Raw genomic sequence first — 21,113 nt, 5'->3', positions numbered from 1 at the left:
CCAAAGCGCAGCTCCTCCCATCGATAGTGACTGAAGGACGGAAGGAGCCTGATCTAATCAATACTGTAATTAAAGATCCTATGAAGCGACCACAGAGTGAGGAGCACGTGAGGAATTTATAATCCTGTCCCTGTGAGCACTTTATGAAGGGAAATCATTGGGAAAAGCTCTCACTGTCTCCTTCGATGTCAATACTGTGCGAATAGCAAGTAGGAGACAGCTCGAAAAGTCTTGTCAATAAGATCGCGCTTCTTTTATAGAAACAGCAACAAGAAGTATTTCCAGCGGAAAGGGGGCGTTTTGGCAAAGAGTCGGTCCAATCCCCCCCCCCCCCACCACCATGATTCCCAAATAGCAGACGGCAGCGAAAATACCTCAATCAATTGGGTCAATATTAAAACGCAGTTTGATTAAGTTGCCAAACATTCTACACAATCTACAAGGCTTGGGGAGGAATCTCTTTAACAAAGAGGCTGACACTTTGCTTTCAAGTATTCATACTACATTAATCCATAAAATATAAACGTACCATATTTAAATTAGGCACTTGGTGGGGCTCTTTATACATGAAGCGGGAATAAGCAGCAGGATCAGATCTCTTGGGTCAAATTGTACATCCAACAGTTTGTCAACAGTACTTTTCTTAACTACCCAGTTTACTAAAAAAACGTGTAACAGATTTCATTTGATGTGTTATTGAAATATTTTACTTCCATTTATCATTGCTGAAATATGGTCCTATCTGACGCCTAGTCTTTGGAAATGTGCTCACTCAGTTACCGTGGTCTTCACATAGGTCAGACAATACACGAGTGTCCTTATCCAATTTTCTAAAAAAGATACTAATCACATTTTGCATTTTCTCAAAAACTTCTACAATGGAATTTGTCATATTGGTAGATATTTAAACACAACATTGCACAACTTTAGTTTTAAAAACCTTTTACAAATAGAGACTTACCAAAGTTAATTGCATTATAAAAATTGCATAGGAACACTAAAGAAAGTATTCAGAGAAAGCAAAAATACACACGCTTCAAGAATGGCTGTTGCAAAACTCATGTATTTGATTAAATGAGTAGGAATTACAGTACCTCAGCTGTTAGTAGGTATTAAATTTTAGTGAAACTGGAATGGCCCTTCCAGCTTTCCAAGAAAGTGCATATATCAGTCACAAGGGTTTTTTCATACCTAATACAAAATTATTACACAATAAAACACTATCTTTCGGTCGGTGAAGATGAAGCTTCGTCTTAAGCAATGTACCAGTACAGTATATACATTAATGATTTTCCCAAGACATGTCATTATGATATATAAATATATAATATATATATATTTATACACACACAAGACATAACCTATAATAGCTTCATATTACTCCCTTCAAAGTTGTTCAAAAGATGCATTTACGTAGCAGCAATGTGAAAGTCCAGCACATTTTTCTTCTATACTAAATATACCTATGGGGCAAAAATCTTTATTTTATTTAAAGGTACAATAACAGGAGTTTCCTACGATGACCATCGTGCTTGTTACTTCACTGAAACTCATCAACATTTAGGATGGTGTAAGTGAAAAGCACAATACAAAGAACCATTTTGAACAGAAATTGTGTAACCTACAAAAAAAATTGCAATTTCACTTGATGTTAAAACAGTAAAGAGTAAACTGCTTACAGAGTGACAGCATCAACATTTAGTTTGAAGTCTGCAATTTACAGTTATTTTGTTAATGGAAGGTATGACTGAACAATGAACTGATTGTGAATACTCCAGCAGACTACCAAAACTTTACATTATATATACAGACCTTTCTTAGTGAGGAATGGTCTTTTGAGGCATTGCCACCAATGCCAGTCATGTTAAAACTAGATTACTCACAAATCATAAAATAAGTTAATGCAAAGGGCAAAATTCACCTAACAGAATAGATCTGCAAATGCTAGGAAACTTACATGTTTAAAACACTCTAGTCCATTAGTATAGACGGCAAGATGCTGAAGACCAGTAGTTTACATTTGCAACTTGTTTGCAAAGCAAAGTTATTATCACTAATAAATAAGTCTTTTTTTTCATACAACACTAAAAGTTAGGCATTGTACAAAAGGTGTTCTCACAACACTTTGGTCCATTGGCCTGAAAGATGCCCCAGATTACTTCCATTGTTGGAATGTTGACTATCACTTTAGCTTGATACAATTTCTTTGTTGTCTTCCACTAAGTGGGTGAATCTGTGGTTTGTCCCGTTTTCAGTGGCTGATATTTTCTCCAGACCAGCTAGAGGTGCAGTGGGATCAGCACTATGAAGCTTCTCCATGTTCCCTGTTAAACCACTTATGGGCGAGCTGCCACCATTGCCCAGACTAGCAGGGTTTGGGGGAAGACCACCATTCTGAATCACTGAAATCTCATTGGTCTTCATTGCTAGGCCATTTGTTAGTGCTGCTGCATACTGATTCCAAAATGAAGATGGGTCTCCATCGCGAGCCCTAACAGCCAAATCCTTTTGAAGCATTTCAGTGAATTTAATAGGATTGCCACCAAGGAATGCCATTGGACCATCCACTGAAAGGCGCCTCCCTCTTCTCGCAGGGGCACTGTTCCACATATGTGTCCCCATATGAACCTGTAAAGATGGTATAAAGTTAGACCATACAACTACAGCCACATTGGATACAAATGAAGGCCTTGCCATACACATCCATGCAGCTTTACGACTTTTGGTCTGGATGTCACTTAAGGTAATGAAAGCCATCTGGTCCTGCAGTTGATTAATTCAGTAGGATTAAGTTTCGTTTTGCAATAACTCTATTATGTCTGATATCACTCACCTTATGAATACACATTCTCATAAACTAATTTATGCTTGGCAATCTAACTACTTTTCAGAGTGAAGCAATTTAAGGTTGCTATTCCTCAAACATTACATGGGATATCTCACAAGAAATAATTGAAGTGGTAAAAATTAGCAGAGCTTTGTACTTCAAGTATTATCTTATGGAAGGCCTTTAAGTATACCAAGCTCAATCTCTGTACGTGATCAGCTGATCATCAGCATACACAATGCTTCAAATTTTATCAAGTATGTAAAAGTTCATCAATTCACAAATCACAAACAAATCAGCAACCAGAAGCTTCCATGTGCTTTAGTTATAAATTATACTTTATCATTTTGACCCAAGGCCATTTTTTCTTACTTCTGCCTTTTTAAACAGCACAGGTTACCGAAATTTACAATGATACTGATATCATTACTTTCCTCTTCAGCTAAACCCACAGTCTTGCCAGCCTTTAAAGTCAAACCACAAATGCTTAAGAGTTTGACCAAACCGCATTCGTCAGGGGTGAGTGATAACACTGGTATTCAATCTCAGGATCCCCATCCAAACCAGACTTCAATGTTGAGACCTCCTCTTTTTAATTTTCCAATCACATTGCAAACAAATTGTCTGTCATTTGGTTAGAAAGATTATATAAAAATGATGAGCAACTACAGCACAAGGTCCCAAACTGAGCAGTTCTTTGATAGGTAAAAAGAATCCTAAAATAATCTGTACATAAATGAACCACAATGTTCAGTAACCAGTTAATAATTACTGTGGATTTCAACAAGTTATATCATTTAAATTTATCCTAACTACTTGCATCATCCAACTTGGACAAGCTGTAAATATATTATTGTACAGATTTATATTATTTAACCAAGAAATACTATTTTTTCTTTTCATCACTAAGCTGGGTATTATTTCAATTTGTCTCCCCTCTGCCCACCCCCATACATATAAAGCTGGACAGTGGCACTAAATGACTTGTACAATTTGACCATATTTAGTAATAAACTGCAGTAAAATACCTTCAGATTGCCTTTGGTGGTAAAAGCTCTTCCACATATAGTACAGGCAAATGGTTTTTCTCCTGTATGTGTTCTCTCATGTATTTGGAGAGCGCTGGATGAGGAGAATGTTTTCCCACATGCTGTGCAGTAATGTTGTTTTGGAGTTCTTCTTTGCTGTGCTGGCAGGACAGGTGAGATAGCAGATGCAGACAGAGGCCCTGATGAAATAAGGCTAGCAGGTGGATCTTTGCAGTCCTGGGAACACCCATGCACGAAACCATTGACCTCAGTTTTGATTAGGGATGTCAAACTGTTGGCAGCCACATTTGAAGAGCTCTGATTAGAACCCATATTGGAGTTGTTGGGTTCAAACAGTTGAGATGGAAGATCCCGCATCTGATGTGTCAACATGTGCTGCTTCAAATTACCCTTAGTGGAAAAACCACGATTGCATACTGTGCAAATATATGGACGCTCTTTGGTATGGCTTCTGTAATGAATGTCCAAGGCACTCTGACAAGCAAATGCTTTGCCACAGATATCACAAGACGTATTCCTCAACTTCCCACGGTCTCGACTGGGAAACAGCAAGTTTAAAGTATCATCTTTAATCACTCGTTCTGCATTACTGGAAGTCAGGTCCAAGGCACCACCATTCGTAGTTGCTGGAGACACTGAATTAGATAAATCAGATAGTAAAGTTCTGTGCTGTCTCTCTTCACAGCCTGGTGACTTTGACCTACGACTATCTGTGTTGCTGTTAGTAGGGGATGGAGCCTGCATGGAAGAGGTAGATTCTGAAATGGCAGGACTTCCAACACTTTGGCTCTCTATATCCCCAATTATTGAGAAAGAGTCACTAGTCATTTGGTCTCCATCAGCTGATCCATTCTCACCTGACCTGAGGCTTGCTTGGAGTTGCTCAACAAGACCAGTATTAATCATTTTCATTTGATTCTCAAGAGCTGCAATACTGGACATTTCTGATGGCAATGGAGATGGAGATAAACTGCCTTGAGAAACCTCAGCAGATTTGGGTGTATCTGGGACACTACTATCTGGACAATCTTCCATATTCTCATCAGAGTAGTCATCTATATCATCAAAATTTTTGTCTTCAAATGATGCTGTGTCAGATTCCATAGATTCAGGATAGTTGTCCACAACAGGAGTATTAGGAATCTGGCCTCCCATATGCATTCTGATGTGCTGTTGCAATACAACAGCATTTGTGAATTTCTTCTGGCAGATTGGACAAGAATGTTGAACTCTCAGTGGTGGCATGGCACGATGAACACCATAATGGGTCTTCAGGTTTCCCTTGGTGGTAAATGCACGACCACAGACTTTGCATTTGAAGGGCCTCTCACCAGTATGTGTACGATAATGCATCTTCAGTGCACTATGGCAACTAAGAACTCGGTGGCAAATCACACACTGGTTGGGATCAGTCACTTTTCTGTCAATATTTTCTACTAGCTGCTGCAATTTTGATGTTTCAGATGTCTGTAAAGAATCTAAAAGACCTCCAAATGGAAACTTTGACTTAAATTGGTCTGACATAAGTGGTATAAGTGGCGTTGTAAAAGCAGAAGTAGTATTTAGACCTGAATCAGATGCACTTGAGCTGACGGGAACAGCCAAGCTGGTGACAGAATTAATAGATTGTGTGTTTTCATCTAGTTTACCATTTGAGGTAGGTGAAGCACTTTCTTCCACTTCATCCAAATCATTAGCATTTTTCATGGATGGCTCTGTTGCCGCCATATCACTCTTAACCGATCCAGGAGGACTGCAAGAAGACTGATTAATTGAGATAGGCGGACATTCCTCTGACTTAATGATAGCAGACAAACCTGATATAGTTGATGGGAGTGGCAGCCCAACAGATGTGGTCAGTGTAGGTAATACCGGCTTACTATCCAGCCAACTTGTTATTGGTTTCTCAGGTGGTACGGACATTCCATATGGAATACCTGTATTTGTTGGAACACTGTCTAAGTGTTCTGGAACTGGATAGGGGTTCATATGAATGTGGGGATATTTCTCTCTATGCCTCTGGAAGTGAACCTTCAAATTTCCTTTTGTGGAGAATCTGTTACCACAAATGTTGCATTTATAAGGTCGCTCACCAGTATGAGAGCGCAAGTGAATCTGCAAGGCACTGTCACTTCCAAACACCTTAGCACAGAACCTACATTTATGTTTAAAGAAAGCCTCATCAGAACTGCTTTTAGTCTCAAATACCACCACATTCGGCGGCTTGCCTTTCCTCTGATTTGCCAGGGCTGTCAATGAACCAAGGTTTCCTGAAGTTGTTTCAATGCTCGAGAGGGGGTTGGAAAACACGGAAGTGGATGTGGAGGATTGAGGTAGCAGTGAGTTGGACAAACTGGATGCAGGACTTAGTAAACTGCTGATTCCAAGAGCTGGTGTGGACACTGTTGACACTGAAGGACTGATTAACTGAGAGCCACCAAGTGTACTTGTGGACATGCTTTCAGAGGACTGTATAGTACTAGGCAATGAGGATGTGTTTACTTTTGGAGAACTACTGCTAGGCTGAACTATGGTGCTTCCAGGGCTGCTCTGAGGTAGATGAAGTTGCTTTCCACCATTTATGCTGGCAGATTGGCTGGCAAGGCTCTGTGCTAGCCCAGCTGCAGCAGCAAGTTGCTGAGATAGGTGTGAACTAAGTGTAGTTAATGGATTAACAGCAGTTCCTAAATTACCTTGGGAATTGTTGACTGATGGAACTTCTGCATTTTGGGAAGCCAGTAAGATTATCTGGTGACGGATTTGTTCAATAAGCTGTAACTGATGGATCTGTTGTTGCTGCAAAGCCAGTAGTTGTTCCATAAGCGCTGGAACAGCAATTTTACTATTCGACGAATTATTAGATCTTGTTTCCTGGGAGAACTGGGCTACTGCCACTTTTGTACTTCGAAGATTTTCAATGATCACATTACTATTTAACATTGAGAAATTTCCCAGAGCTGTTAGATCACCTATGTGAGGTAGAGGTGTTGTGACAGCTGAGGTACCCATTGTGGGATAATTACTGCTTGTACTACTGTGGTTATTACTGTTAGAACTGCTAACATTACTGTTGCTAGTGATGCTGGAAGTGTCCACCTCCATGGATTCTTCCTGGTCAACTTTTTTATGTTCTACAAGGTCACTGCAGTCCGCTTGACTCGCATTCTCAGTCTTGTCATTTACTTCTTCAATAGGATTATCAGGAGATTGTGGAGAGGAGGTTTCCGAAGGAGAATTTTCATTTACAATCAGAACCAATTGTTTCTTAGTGCAATTTTTTTTGTGATGAAGGAAATCGGGCAGTTCAAAGAACTCAGCACAACATCGGCCACAGACATGAGCATCCCCATTCTTAGTGACTCGCTCTTCTTGTCCTCCTCGTGAAGTTCCTAAAACAATCCAAAGGGATAGGAAATTAGTCGTCCATCAAGGTGATGCAAAGTTTCTCATCAAACATAGGACAAGTACTCTACAGAAGCAATAGAAAGGGTTGGGGGTAGGTTGGAATCAACACTTCTACATTGTAGATTTCACTGGGAATGAAAACCTCTGAGGGCTTCATTTGGATCCAATCATTCACCAAATCCCAGCGAATCTTGTATTTTAGACAATTCATCAAAATATAGAATTCTCAAAATTATAGACATTGGGGCTTAATGAAATTCCATAGAAAGTATTGATTTCCAATATTTCATACACATCATCATATCCCTTGTCCACTGGATGAAAATCAAACACTTGAGGACTCGTTAGACTCTCTAGCAACTGTCAGCTTCCTTCATTTCCAGCAGAATAAGATGGGTCTTTGACAGTTCACTCCCTGTCACTAAACCAATTTGTAATCATTCAGATCCCAATCGCCATTTGATAGGTGAAAGAGGCCAGTCAAATCACTGTAGACAAGAGATACTGGGGTATATTAACAGTTTCATCAATTTCCTGAATTATACAGGTCTCAAGCTTTTAGAGGCAAAGCAAAATGATACAGTAAACTAATTTTGCTATGATGACTAAATGCAATTAAATGTCAAAGTATTTGACTATTATATACACATATTTGCCTGATTAAAAAATATCATTTGACTATTCTAAATGGGGCATTACATTTATAGCTTTACAAAAAGGTCTGCTGGTGCTTGTGCTAACTTCAGTAAGTATTAAGGTTAACTTTTTCCTCAATCTTTCAGAGGTATTGCTTTATATCATATTTTGAAGGAAACTTAATTAAACTAAATTAGACGATTATGTAGTTATTTTGCTACGTTAGTAGCTGAACATAATTGATGGACACTTTGGGTATCCGACTGTAAAATTACAATATTTAAATTGTGTGGACCTCTTGACCTTTGCAATTTAACAATCCAGGTGCTAAGAAGGGACACCAGCATTGCAATTTACTCACCACGTTGGTACCCTTGATTTCTTGTAGGGATGCAAAGTAATCAAAGGCTCTCTTTACAACCAAAGGCAGTTACAAAACTGAAACAATGCCCCATATTTTAGAAATAGAATGCAGGAAGATACTGGGAATAAACATAATGATGTCATTAGGATTCAAGTTATAATGCGTCATGTATTAAGATCAGTTTATTTTCACTGTATTGAAGATTTAGGGATTTCTGCCAGTGTACCACAAACGAAAGATTTTTTTAATGATTTAATAGTTCAGTGTATTATTTCAGAAGTTGATATAAATGAGAAAATAATGCACATCCTATTAGAAATGATTTAAAAAAACATGTATTTACTTAGTCTCCTCCATGACCTCAGGAGCCCCCAAATATCTTTGAATAATAGTTAATCCTGTAACGATGTTACACAACTGTTTTAGACTTTCCAAAGAATTGCACCAATTTTAAGGAGTCTTACTAAACATTATTATCCAACGTGATGATGATTCATATTCAAGTGCCAAACTTGTGATGACAAGAGTAGTGAAATGCTGATTAATTCTCCTGGTATTGCTAACATCAGTCATAACAGCAAGGTCATGCCGTGATCAAGATAGGTATCAACAACCGAACAATGACAAAAACCAGCAATAAAACTCTCTCTCACGTGGCCGCATAATGAAGTCACTGAGAAACAAAACAGGAGAATGTACCCTTCTGTTCCAAATCAGTACTGTATCCATAAGCAACAGAATGGTATACTTATCCTTTATTTCCACTAATATAGACACTATGTGCTCAAGTAAAGCAAATATTGTTTCCCCTTTCTCAAAAGAATGAGGTACACCTAGCCAACAGGCCAAGTAAAAGCTGACACATTGATAAAGGAACGGTATACCCAGCAGACATTAAATCCTCCTCTAATACAGTATGTCACAATTTCCCAAACTCAGAAAAGAACCACTGTACCAATATTACTTTTTTAAAAAAAGATCCCAAGTGGTTGTCCATATGGCTTTTCATTCAATGCCAATTTGTTAGCAAGTGGCTCACGCCTACTGGGCAAGAGCGGCAAAATATTTTATACAAAACCAATTCAGCTAAGGCAGAGAGTAATCCAGTCCATTCTAAGGTCCAATATCATTGCGGATGCCAAGACAATAACCAGGTTACTACTGTGTCAGCTGTCTCCCTAACCAAATTACATCTGATAAGATTCAGAAAACTGAATAATCTGTTGGATTATAGTTAACTATCAAAAACACAAACATGTACATGAATAAAAACAAAGTTGCAATGTTATTTTCAGTTCAAAACCATTTAATGTTTGCAATTTGTTCATCAAATTCCAAAGCAATTATAAATTTGCGTCACTTACTAAATATAAAAGAATTTAATGTGAGAGGGAAATATATTATACATTGATTGTGGTATATAAACAAGCTATCTGGAAGGAATCCCTTTAAAAGTTGAGTATGCAGCAAATACAATAAAAAAATGTTATACTCTGCAATGACTGACAATTTTGTGTATTAGTTAAACTGATTCCAAGCTTTGGAGGTAATGGTAAATGGTACATGGCAAATTCAGGAATAATTTTTTGATAAACACAGAGGCTGCACAGTAGGAAATATTTGTCAATTTGGAACATTTAGTTCCAAAACCTGATTTATTGATAAGCAAATTGTTCCCATTCAGGCCATTCACTGGAAAAATTCTTTTACTTCCTTTCTCATTCGCACTGGTTGCTTGCATTTCTCATCAGACTGCGGATTAATTTGCAAATCAAACAAAAAATTTCAGCACTCTAACCCACTTCATCCTTTTCAAGGACAGGATGACTCCCTATTGTTTGCTCAGCATGAGGACAGCAACTTCTGTCTCACAATGGTGTGTGGTCATGAGGGAAGGCACAGAAAGCTGATCTTGTTTAATTCAGGGATTATCTCCCTGCATGTTTCCCTTTACTACAGCATTAGATAATAAAAAGTTGCCATGACATCAGAATCCAAGTCCATAGCAGAGCACAGGGACAATTAATTTCAGATATTGGGGAGATCATCTGAAATAATGTGATTCAATTGCCATACTGCCCAAGTGTCCTGGGATACATTCAGAACAATGGCCATTAATGTCATCTCCTGGAGTACATTCAATTTAATATGTACGAAGTTGTAATTCTGTGACCTGCTGCACTCTCATCTTTTAAGCACAGTTTTAGAAGTTATTTGTGCATTGTTACACAGATATATTCAAAAACCATTGTTTATTTTTAAGATGCAAGAAGAATTGCACAAAAAAAAGATTTCTATAGCATTTTGAAAACATGGGTAAGCTTTTAGGAAGGAAATCAGAACAAAATTACTCAAGGAACACCAAAACATCAATAAATCACCTAGTTGGCATCAGACTCAGTTTTGAAAGTAAAGGGCCAAAGTATAACACTGAGGATACATTTTACTGAATTACTTGGTTCACAGATTTCATGTTACACACAAATGTTCATTTGACAAACTAATAGTTGTGAAAGAATGACAAATTCCTCTAATACTCATGTTATGCTCTCATTATAAAATAATTTTTCCAAAGGGAACTATGGGCAAATCTGAGAATTTAACGGAACTTCTAAATGTATGATCACTATAAAGTTGTAATGTTCTACCTCAGTTTTAGCAAGATTCCTTGTACACATAGATTTTCTTTTCAACTTGATCACATTTATGAAAACAAAGAATCTAGAAACTGGTTTGCTTGGTCAGCTGTGCTTAAACAAATAATTACTAATGCAAACTAAATAACTACTGTGGGAAATAACAAAACCCACTTTTTCAGTTCTGTAATACATCGTGAAAAAAAACTGAAGTACAGACCCACAATCTTCACGTGGAGTGAACCTATCTGTAAAATTATTCAATACTGGAATGTCAAATCGAGCGGAAGCCAATCTAATTCCATTTTTTAAAAAAACATGCAAAAACAAAACAATTTATATCTGATATTAAAGCCAACGTCAGAGCCTAGTTACCAGCTACAATCGACAAAATAAAGCCTCTAATTATCTTGTGTCCCTTCACATTTTATGGATTAAAACAATACAATTAAGTCTCTAAAGTTCTTATACAAAACAAAATATTAACTAATGACAGTTTATTTTTTAACTATTAATTTTATAACATATTCATACCAATGGTTTTTAAATCTTGCTGCAAAGCACAGTTTGTATTAAGTATTTATTGTCAAAGGTTTGAAACTAATTAATGACTTTATAAGAAATGAAAGCCATCAAGACCATAAAGACACCATATACTTGGTGTGTTGCAGTTATTCTGTACATTAAATTATATACTTATTGCACATAGAATTATTAAATTTAGCAATTAATAAGCATAATTGATAACGGTTCAAAAGATCATTACCCAAAAGACAAATCACTTTTAGTTACTTCAAATTTGTTACGCATCTTTTCGTTATCTCCAATGATTTAAAACAATTAAGTCAGGAATATCCCTGAACATATACAGTACTTCAAATTTACGCCGAAACTGCGGTGATTTGCCAGTTATGAGAGAAACTCGATTATGAAATAATCCCAGCAGTCAGATGGAAACATGGGTACCTCCGAATGAACACTAGATGGGGTACCGGTTGCAACACTAAGTGAGAAAAACTTAAAGTCCCACTGTCCCACTCACACGTAAAGTATTTCTGCTTTGGGCTACATACAAGCTTTGACTGCATAAATATTGGCAATGTGACAAGAAACTAAATCCCTGTTGTAGGTTAAGGTAAAACTGCCGTGGGAACCAGCCGTCAATCACCTCATCAGGGGTCTGGCATTTAAGGGGAAAGGGGAAAAGGCTTAGTGGTCGGTGTAGCACTGATAAGGTTAAAGCTGAAACAAACTACTGATATCCTGCTAGGCTGGCTGAGGAACAGAGTTCTGGGGTCAATTCAAAGGTACTGAAGTACATCTTGTATTATGAACTCTTGTCACCTTAGGATGGAGGGAGGCCGGCAAAGGTTAAAACAGCAGAACACTAAAGTACTTCGTCGCTTCCACTATTAGGAATTGCACAAGATACCACTATTTACTACAGCGCCGGGATACTACGGGCAGTACTGTTATCTTTACAGCACTGAGATTAAAATCATTTATAAACCCTTAGTCTTCTTACTAAACCGTTTATCAAATAATCTACAAAGTAACCACTTTACAACAGCAAATATTTGTTTCATCAATAAAACCAGAACTACTTCCAAAACCAATTTTTCCCCCCCAAAAAATAATTCTAGACAACCAATCCACTAAAGTATGGATCTTTAAATTACATAAGGAAAATACATACTTACTGCAAAGTGACTTCAGATGCAACAACTTGAGAGCGCAAAAGGCTCTTGTTTATTTAGCTGTTCTAATGAAGCCCACTGCAGTATACATACAAGCTTACATTGCGCGAGGAAATAAAAAAGCAACATAGCCTAAAAGTATTTTCATCCAAATGGTGTTTGTGCAGTTTACGTGACAATACGGCATTTAAAAACAATGAAAAGTATTTCAGCTCAAGACAAAACTAATCTAAAAAGTACAAAGCAAAAAAAAACATTTCTAACAGCAAGTTACAAAACCAACAAACTATGATTACAAAAAAAATGGAGGCTGAGTTCTTCAGATTACGTGGTGACCGAAGTGCTAGCTCGTTCGCTCAATATCTTTGGAAAAACTCAATCCCCCAAAAAATCGCTTTTTTTCTTGCAATTCTCCTATGAAGTAGGTCAGATGCAATAATATAGCTTGAAAAAACATTTCAATTGCCAAAGTGTCATCGATTAACTTAACATTTTTCGATAAGGCGTCTTATCTTCAATCAGTATTCACACGCATTGATGCGCTTTATATATACACACACATAACCTGAAACTATTGCAACGCATATCTGATAAACATAGTATTTGCAAATAGTGAACAAAAAAACTTCTAAATAATATAGAAGCCTCTTCATTTTAATGTCTGAATTACATCACTTAGCACCTCAACTGGATTTGAAAAGCGCCTTAAGTTCCAACAGAGCAATGCAAGTATATTTTGTTTCTACCTGTGAAACTACACGCAGCAAATCTATCCTTACATGGCCAATAATCCATAAGTATAACTGGCCTTCCACTATCTCAACATTTAAGTTTATAAAGGAGATGTGAAATCTCCCCTTACTTGTCATTAAATACAACACAATTTTTGAAAGGTTTTGAGGAAAATAGTTACAATTTATGCAATATTAATTGCCTTTAAACAATGATAATTTTGTGGAAAAGTGAAAATACATACCCATGTTCAGTTTTGTAGTGATAGCAGTGTTTAATGAATAACCCTGGTTGAGTGTTGTTGGACTGGTTTAATAGTAAATCTCTGGCTGATCCAGGAGGCTGACTGCACTGTGCGCTCTATTCACAGATCAGGATGAGTCACACACATCCGAACTGGCACGTCAGCTCCTGCAAATTCCCTAATAGTGCAATTTGTTGTTTTTTGTAACGGGGTGAGCAATCGTGGAGTTTGCATAGCGGACTTGTTATCGCCCAAAAATCGTCCTATGTGTCTGGAAACAAAGTCAAAGGTGCTTCCTAAACCCGGGGCTACGAAATATAACCAGGCTCCTCCGAAACGACACGAATGGCAATTGCGAACAAAATCATTTTCTATTTATCTGTTTTTTTTAAAACAGCCCGGCCTTTTCTTTCTAGTGAAAAACCAGATAATAAATATTTAGCAACTCAACAACGTACAGATATAAAGTTAGTTAATTGTCGTATTTTAAACAAATGGTCCAAAGCTTTACATTTATCGCCAATGTAAACAGTTTTTCAAAAAGGAATAAGAAAGAGGCTTGTACAAGTCGACTAATTATTTTCAAGATTGTCACAAATGACTCGTACTCAAAAGAAAATTCCGCACCTAAGTACAATGCTGAGACTATTAACAAGATGTTAAAATACTCAGAACTATCTCGCACAGATTCGGTGGTTTTTGTGAAAATACCGTAAACTACCCATATTCTACATGAAAAGGGCCAGATAAACAACAGGGTCACGTTTGAGTATCCCCCTCGAAATCCTGTTGCCTCGAGCCCTCAGCAAACGCTCCTTATTTTTGCTCTTGCTTGTTTTTATCCAATTTCTGCGCTGAGTTCCTTCGTCTTTTAACCCACAAAGTCGCGTTCTGGCTTTCCTTGCATACTCACAGTAACCGAGCGAACTTTTCCCCCCCAAACAAGGTGTTCGGCTCCCAGTGACTGAAGTCACATTGGGACACACACAACGCTGCCATCATTAGAGGCAGGTTATTTTTAAACCTAGCCTACGGTCGCGGGCTCCTTTCCATCAAAACATTCAGCGTTATTTCAGCTGAATACTGCCATTTAAATCCACCAGCGAACCTAGAGGGAGACTTTGGAAGACGTGATACTTGGATTCCACATGTGCTGTGCTGGACCAGCTTCCTTCCACGCTCCCACAAAGGTACGAAATTAAACTTTTTGGGGGGGGGTTAAGTGGGGGAGGAGGGAAAAGAGAAAAGAAAATACAGCCAAAGGCTCAGTCACATTAAGTGGTTTCCCCCCATCTCTACTCATCTCTGTGTATATCAGTCTAGTTGCAAGCAGATCGTGACTTCTGTACAATTAGTATCAGAGGCTCCAAACAAGAGGCAGCGTGCTAATTACTAAATAGTGTTAATTTCAAGCCGCCTAACTCCAGAAATCTCCCCTTTTCAAACTTTGGGAGATTTTACTCACAGTCAGACTCACCATTCTCTGCGGATAATGCTGTATCCTGGTCCGACTTGATGTGTTGCGGCTTCGCCTGCTTCCGACGCGACATGGTGGTTGATACATCAGCAAGCGAATAAAAAATTACAAATTCTGGAGTTGCAAAATTACGGAAATTGACCCTGCCGTCTTCAGTGCGCATGTGTGGGGTATAATTATGATTATCAATAATGCATTGCGATTAATCATCCGCTTCTTGAAAGCCGATTGGCACGTTTCCAGGCGCGGCTTAAAGACTATTCAAATTACTCGACTTAATCAATTAGCTTGTGATTTGCTGGCGCGCTCTGGCTCTGGGTCCCGGTCTCCGGGCTCTCGCCCAATGAGTGGCTGCGCGTCAATGTGGAAGAGCGGGGCCCCGGCCCCTGGATACTGCAGCCCTTAGCAACACACTCACAGCCACATTGCCTTTGCACGCGCCTCGTTGCTAGGGCTACTTTAAATCTATAATGCTCGCCTCAAATGTATTTACAGTTGTATTAAAGTTTAATGCATTTAACGAACATGGCTTCCCCTAATTCCTTCTCACTTCTGTCACTACGGTTTACAGTACTTGCAATAGATGTATGGTGCAGATTAGGAACAAATCGTTGCTTTCGTTTTCTTTCAAACTAATGAATCATCGCAATTGACAAGAGCTGGTAGAGGACGGGCTGCCACTCTACCCGAAGTGCGAGCAGCATCGGGGACGGAGCCGCTGATCACGGCGCAAAGGCGGGGACATGTGCACTGCCTGCCTTTTCACACCATGCCGCCAGTCCGGGGACCGGCCCGACGCTGCGATTCATGAACAGGCCAGACGGCGCTTGCTGCGCGTTGTAGTGGGCCACTCTGCTGGGAATTGTGCTTGCGCCCGGCTTTACTCTGATCTTTGAGTTAGGTATTCTGCGGTGCGTTTCGATTTAAATACATCGAGTAGCATTCGCCCTTCTGAGAAACAAATATAACTTTTTAGCGATCAAAGTCGTCCACAGAGAAAACTTTTTTAAAAAAGCTGCGGCTAACTTTCACTCCGAGTTGAAAGTTAAACAATTGTCACAGGCTTGATCCTGCCCCGAAGGTCCGCCCGCACACCGGAGCCACACTGCCCTTCGCTCTGCGCATTGGCTACTCGCAGTCACTGACGATCGCCACAGGATGCGCCACTTATTGGCACTTCCAACTGTCAGTCAGGGGTCGCCCAGGGAGTCAGTAGTTACTTGAGCTCAGTCGTGCAGTCCCGCGGTTACTATTAATGTAGCAGGGGAGACGCCGTCGCCATGGCTAGAACTCACCAGCTTTCGGAGTTCAGCCACGGACGATCACTTTTTTTAAAAACGAAACGTGCCTTCTACCTGTATTGATAACGTGTGTGTGGGGTGGGGGTGCTTTCACGACCACGTTCTACTGGTGGAATATCTCGCACCGACTGTGCGATCGTATGAACGAATTGATATATTCCCGCGAGTGGAGATGTGTTAGGCTGCAACAAAGTACATTATTGATCAGAGCGAGACATCAATGGAGCTTTTAGAATTTCTCGCACAGTAATTTATACCCAATTAGTGCTGTGGATACGTTGCTGGGGAATTATGACCATGTCAAATACCCATGTTTGTCTAATGTTCACATAACATACTGTTAGCTTTTTCTTAAACATTGCAACCTATCTAAATATTACCTGAATTCGTTTTCCCCACATTTGTTTAATTACTGTAAAGGAGTAATGATAGTTATTGAATGGACTTTAAAAAAGGAGCAGCCTTCAAAGCTTCGATAGTATGTTCCCCCTCCTTAAATACTTAATGAAATGAGCAATACCACGAAATCGTGGTTAACCGAGCCGAGTCATCAGCATTCAATATTTAGAAAACTTTCAGACATTCCGCTCTTTTGTTGATGTGTCGCCTCCAACTCGTAGGATCTGACAGATTTCAAAATTTCTAAGTGCAACACGTTAAGGTGTGCGTTCCGTGAATTCAATCGAACTAGTAAAATTCATTTAACGTAGGAATCTTGCATTATTAACAATTAGTTTTCCCACTTTAATCGATAACCGACAAACTGTAGATAATAGTTATTTGATAATATAAAGACTTATTAGAAATATGCCGATAAACAAACACAGGAAAGAGATTACGCGGAGAATGCTCCGGGATTTCAAAGAAAGGGCTATTTTGAATAATTAATTATATATCTTAGCTTGTTTAAAGTAATGTCATTTTTAAACGCATCTTTCAGCCGTGGTTATTTCTTCCTTAATAAGACGATTTTTCTGTAACGTTTATGGAGTTCATTTTACTGGTAAGACAAACGAAGCTATCACGGAGAGATGATTTTGAAAAATGAAGATAATAATGTGGTTAGCTGCTTCTGGAGTTGCCGTTATTTTTCACGGAATATTTAACTAGGCACTTGGTCAGTGATGGATATTCTAGAGTCCTTGGTTCCATTTTTAATCGCATCATCCTCAAAGCCATGCAATAAAATATTTGTTTAAGACTTCTGTATATATTTTAAATTAGATTTGTTAATAAAGCTCTCATATTAATATTTATGTTTCCTATCATAAACTAATACTGCGGTTTGACATATAAACTACTATTTCTGATATGCAAGATCCCGTTTTGGCAAAATCAATGTTGAGTTAATTGATGTGACTGTAAACAGGGTGTGATCTTCACGTGAAAGATGACCAAAATTTAATTCCCCTAGGCTAGATTTTTAAACCGCACAATCTAAGTACAATTAGCTTCATAATAGTAACTGGGTTTACAGACGTATGTGAAAAACACAATTAATAAATAAACTCACCAAGTATCCAGAGCAGCTAATGTATTCTAATTGACTTTTATTTGAGAAACCATCTTTTCCTTGGACCTTTGTTGACTTCGGTGGTCATATTGGTGAACAAATAAGATGCGTGTTTCACATTTAACAAGTAAAACAAAACTGCATTAAAACGATAACTAGAAAGTCGTGGAATAATCGGTTATGTGGTATCCTAAACAGGTTTAGAATGTGAAAAGGATTCTTTAGAAATAGTTTTTAAAAATGCTAAGTTATTTAGTCAAGGAACTTATTTTTCTGCAGTGTTACTTGTGATGGGAAATAAAAGCAGGTCATTCTGATCGATGACAACCTCTTTGATTTCTGAGGTTCAAACTGTCCAGTGTGGTCTGACGGGGGCACTACAACGTGGAGTATCAACCATCACCCCACATAGTGATTTATTTACTAATAATCGATACAAGGAGGGAACACAATTGAATCACCCTTGATTATTGCTGACATTGTATAATTGATCATTGTTCATGAACAGAGGTTCTCACCGCATAATTGAATCATCAGCAATATGGGTCAGCGAAGGGCGCCAACTTAATACTGCAGCAGCCAAAAAATGATCCTGATTTTTCAGAATGTCCGGAGGGTATTAGGGGCGAATCTAGTGAAATCTGCTAACCTTGTAACCAGATGAGGTGAAACGTTTTAACTCGATTTGTTTCTTAACACATTTGATGGCTTTTGTTTGACCTGTTTGTCAGCAATCCACTCGTGCTGTCCTTTTAACACATTGATAGACATACTTTAAGATGATTAACTACAGATTTACAGTTGACAACCCACCTGTAACACATTCACCTTTATGGAAACGCTATGTTATATTTCAGATGACAGCTTGTCACTATTTATAAATGCATATGTTAATTGAAAACGGACCACATAAAACAGGCTGTCCACATTTCCATATTTCCTGTCGCTAGCGATTCAATTGCAGCTGCCTTACTTGCACTTTGAGCGGTTAATCTTTTAACTACAAGCAGCAAATATGTTTCATTTTTTGTGTATTGGGAAATGACAGCAGAAGCTTACACATGAAATAGTGATCAGAGGTCAAAGCTTTTCAAACGTTTTATTTGTCGCAGACTTGGGCACAAGATGTTTATCTACAGCCACCAGACACATACCCAGGACAGAGTACCTTAATTCTGTCTGAGACAGGCTGTTATTGTTATTGATAGTTAGCATCAACGTCCAGGGTGAGAAATGGAGCCGCTGCAGGGAACTTCATGCAAGACATGGTATTGATCTACCTCCCTGAAGCTAGGTAGAAAGAACAGAAGATATGCACGCTTTATTCAGTTCCTATATCAACTATTATCAGTTTTGGAACATATTGTCAATGACAGAGACGATATTTTACCATTCAGCACCTCCACAGGCTAGGGTGGGGAGTTTTAAAAATATCATACAAAGCCTTAACACAAATTGTGCATTGAAGTGCAGCGGGGTCGTCGACGAATGCATTCTCTTGTCAATGAAGACCCACGCAGGGGGAATGAAGAATTAATCAGACTACACATACCTAACATAGCTGCTATCGATTGTTCAGCTAAATCAGCCTCCGAAGTGTAAGCATTGTTTCACTGGCTTACCAAAACTTAACTATGACCTCAAAAAAAAAGTAAAATACCGGGGTTCCACGCGAACGAACTGTCGCTAACTCCGACAACTTCTCCACGTGTGCACAACAAATTTCTGCATTTTATTTTTGCACACAAGATGATAACAATTACTGCAGTTCAGTTTCAGAATTTATTAACTATTGATTTCCTTCAGCATTACGGTTTGTTTTGCTTTGCTTTTTAAAGCTGTCATTTATCGGCTTATGTAAGGTTCTCGTATAATGAATGAAAATATTTGCGTTTAGGCCATTCCTATTAAAGTCTGAACGCATTTATAACAGACGCCTCTCCAGTGAGTTTAAATACTGGTTCTGCTTAAGTGTTTTACCACATGGGGATCATATAGAATGTTGTTACTTCTTAGGTTGTAATAATAAAATAGAAAACACTAAAACATTCTTATGTAAATATTTGCATCTTACCTTGACTATCTCAAAAGCAGACAAGTAAAACATTAAGTATTCAAAAATAATACATGTAACACATGGTAATTATAGATATACAGTCAGCCTTTTGACATAGAACAACGTGCATTATGTGTTTATTTTGCAACGCCGTTAACCACCAATGCAAACAAACTTAGCGATAGGTGATGCTGTGTAAATTTCGTTGCGAAGTTACTCCAGAGAAGCTCCGGTGATTATCTTGCTGCGGTGAAGTTGAAACTATTTTCGCGCTTTTTAGCGCGCGATTTCCCACGAATCTTCCACATATTATCAAATCTATTCTTTGATACAAACACAATTAGGTGTAATGGTTTGGAATGTACAAACAAGGGAAGACACATTTGTCGGCTTTAAATTATTCTAATTAAATTAAAAAGAAACATTAAGTGGAAGTACGCAGGAATGGAAAATCAAGCTAGGTTATAGAATCTCTGTCATTTTAATAATATTGCGACGTTAACTCATTTAGTCTCTCACTCATACGTCACCTAATTTCTTGTGTTACTATTGTAGTTGTTCGTATAACATCGCGGAACTAAATCCAAACGATGAGAAATTATTCTGACTTCTGAACCTAAATTAAAACAAATTCAGATCCACAAATAAAATCTCTTTGCAGTTAGATCAATATCTAACTAAACCGAAAGCATGGGGAAAATACTGTAAGTGACATCACTCCATCAGATGTACTGCAGCAGCCTCTTTGAAACAAACCCCTTGTAAGCAAAGTATTAAAGAGGACCAGAAATTAAGGTAAACCCTATAAAGTATGTTTTTTAAGAGTTAAACTAAATACTAAACATGCAGGTAATTATAATTGATCACTGTAATTCTAAATCATACCAGTTGTGTTAATGGGCTGATTGTATCATTTGTCTCCAAGAACAAAGAACTTCCATAACTGAAAAACCACACATAAATACGCAATCTGTTGACTTTGGACAAAGAGAAATTTGGATGCTATGATTATTTTTGTGAGCATTTACAACACAAATGATTATTGTACTTCAAATCCCCAAACACAAAGCATTTCCTTCTCAGGAAGATTTCATTTAATGCCAGAAGTTGTTCAGCCCTCAGTGTTGTTTGGCTGAATTTATCTGGAAACTGTGAAATGTAGAATTTTTAATTGTC

At 38.2% G+C, this 21,113-nt stretch overlaps 1 protein-coding gene and 1 long non-coding RNA gene across 4 annotated transcripts in view; one reads left to right on the top strand and one right to left on the bottom strand.

The window, feature by feature from the left end:
• Nucleotides 1-365: 365 nt before the first annotated feature.
• Nucleotides 366-15,519, bottom strand: sall1a (spalt-like transcription factor 1a). 2 transcript variants are annotated; one of them, XM_063066884.1, is made up of 4 exons: nt 15,068-15,150; nt 13,591-14,002; nt 3,856-7,265; nt 366-2,628 (listed from the first exon to the last, which is right to left on the bottom strand). In XM_063066884.1, exons 2-4 carry the CDS (start codon nt 13,592-13,594, stop codon nt 2,188-2,190), a joined length of 3,855 nt encoding a protein of 1,284 aa, XP_062922954.1. In that variant the 5' UTR covers nt 13,595-14,002; nt 15,068-15,150; the 3' UTR covers nt 366-2,187. The 2 variants fall into 2 exon arrangements, with proteins under 2 accessions (XP_062922954.1, XP_062922953.1); XM_063066883.1 differs by lacking the exon at nt 13,591-14,002 and having other exon boundaries at nt 15,068-15,519.
• LOC134356177 (uncharacterized) overlaps nt 14,529-21,113 on the top strand; it is a 76,800-nt gene continuing 70,215 nt past the window's right edge. For both annotated transcript variants that reach the window (XR_010020297.1, XR_010020298.1), the window contains exon 1: nt 14,529-14,780. This is a non-coding gene — a long non-coding RNA (uncharacterized LOC134356177). The remainder of the gene's footprint in view (nt 14,781-21,113) is intronic.

Source organism: Mobula hypostoma, chromosome 14 (genome assembly GCF_963921235.1).
Source record: "Mobula hypostoma chromosome 14, sMobHyp1.1, whole genome shotgun sequence".
Taxonomy (NCBI): Eukaryota; Metazoa; Chordata; class Chondrichthyes; order Myliobatiformes; family Myliobatidae; genus Mobula; species Mobula hypostoma.
The sequence above is the reverse complement of the archived record's forward strand: the minus strand, read 5'-3'. Positions and strand labels throughout refer to the sequence as shown.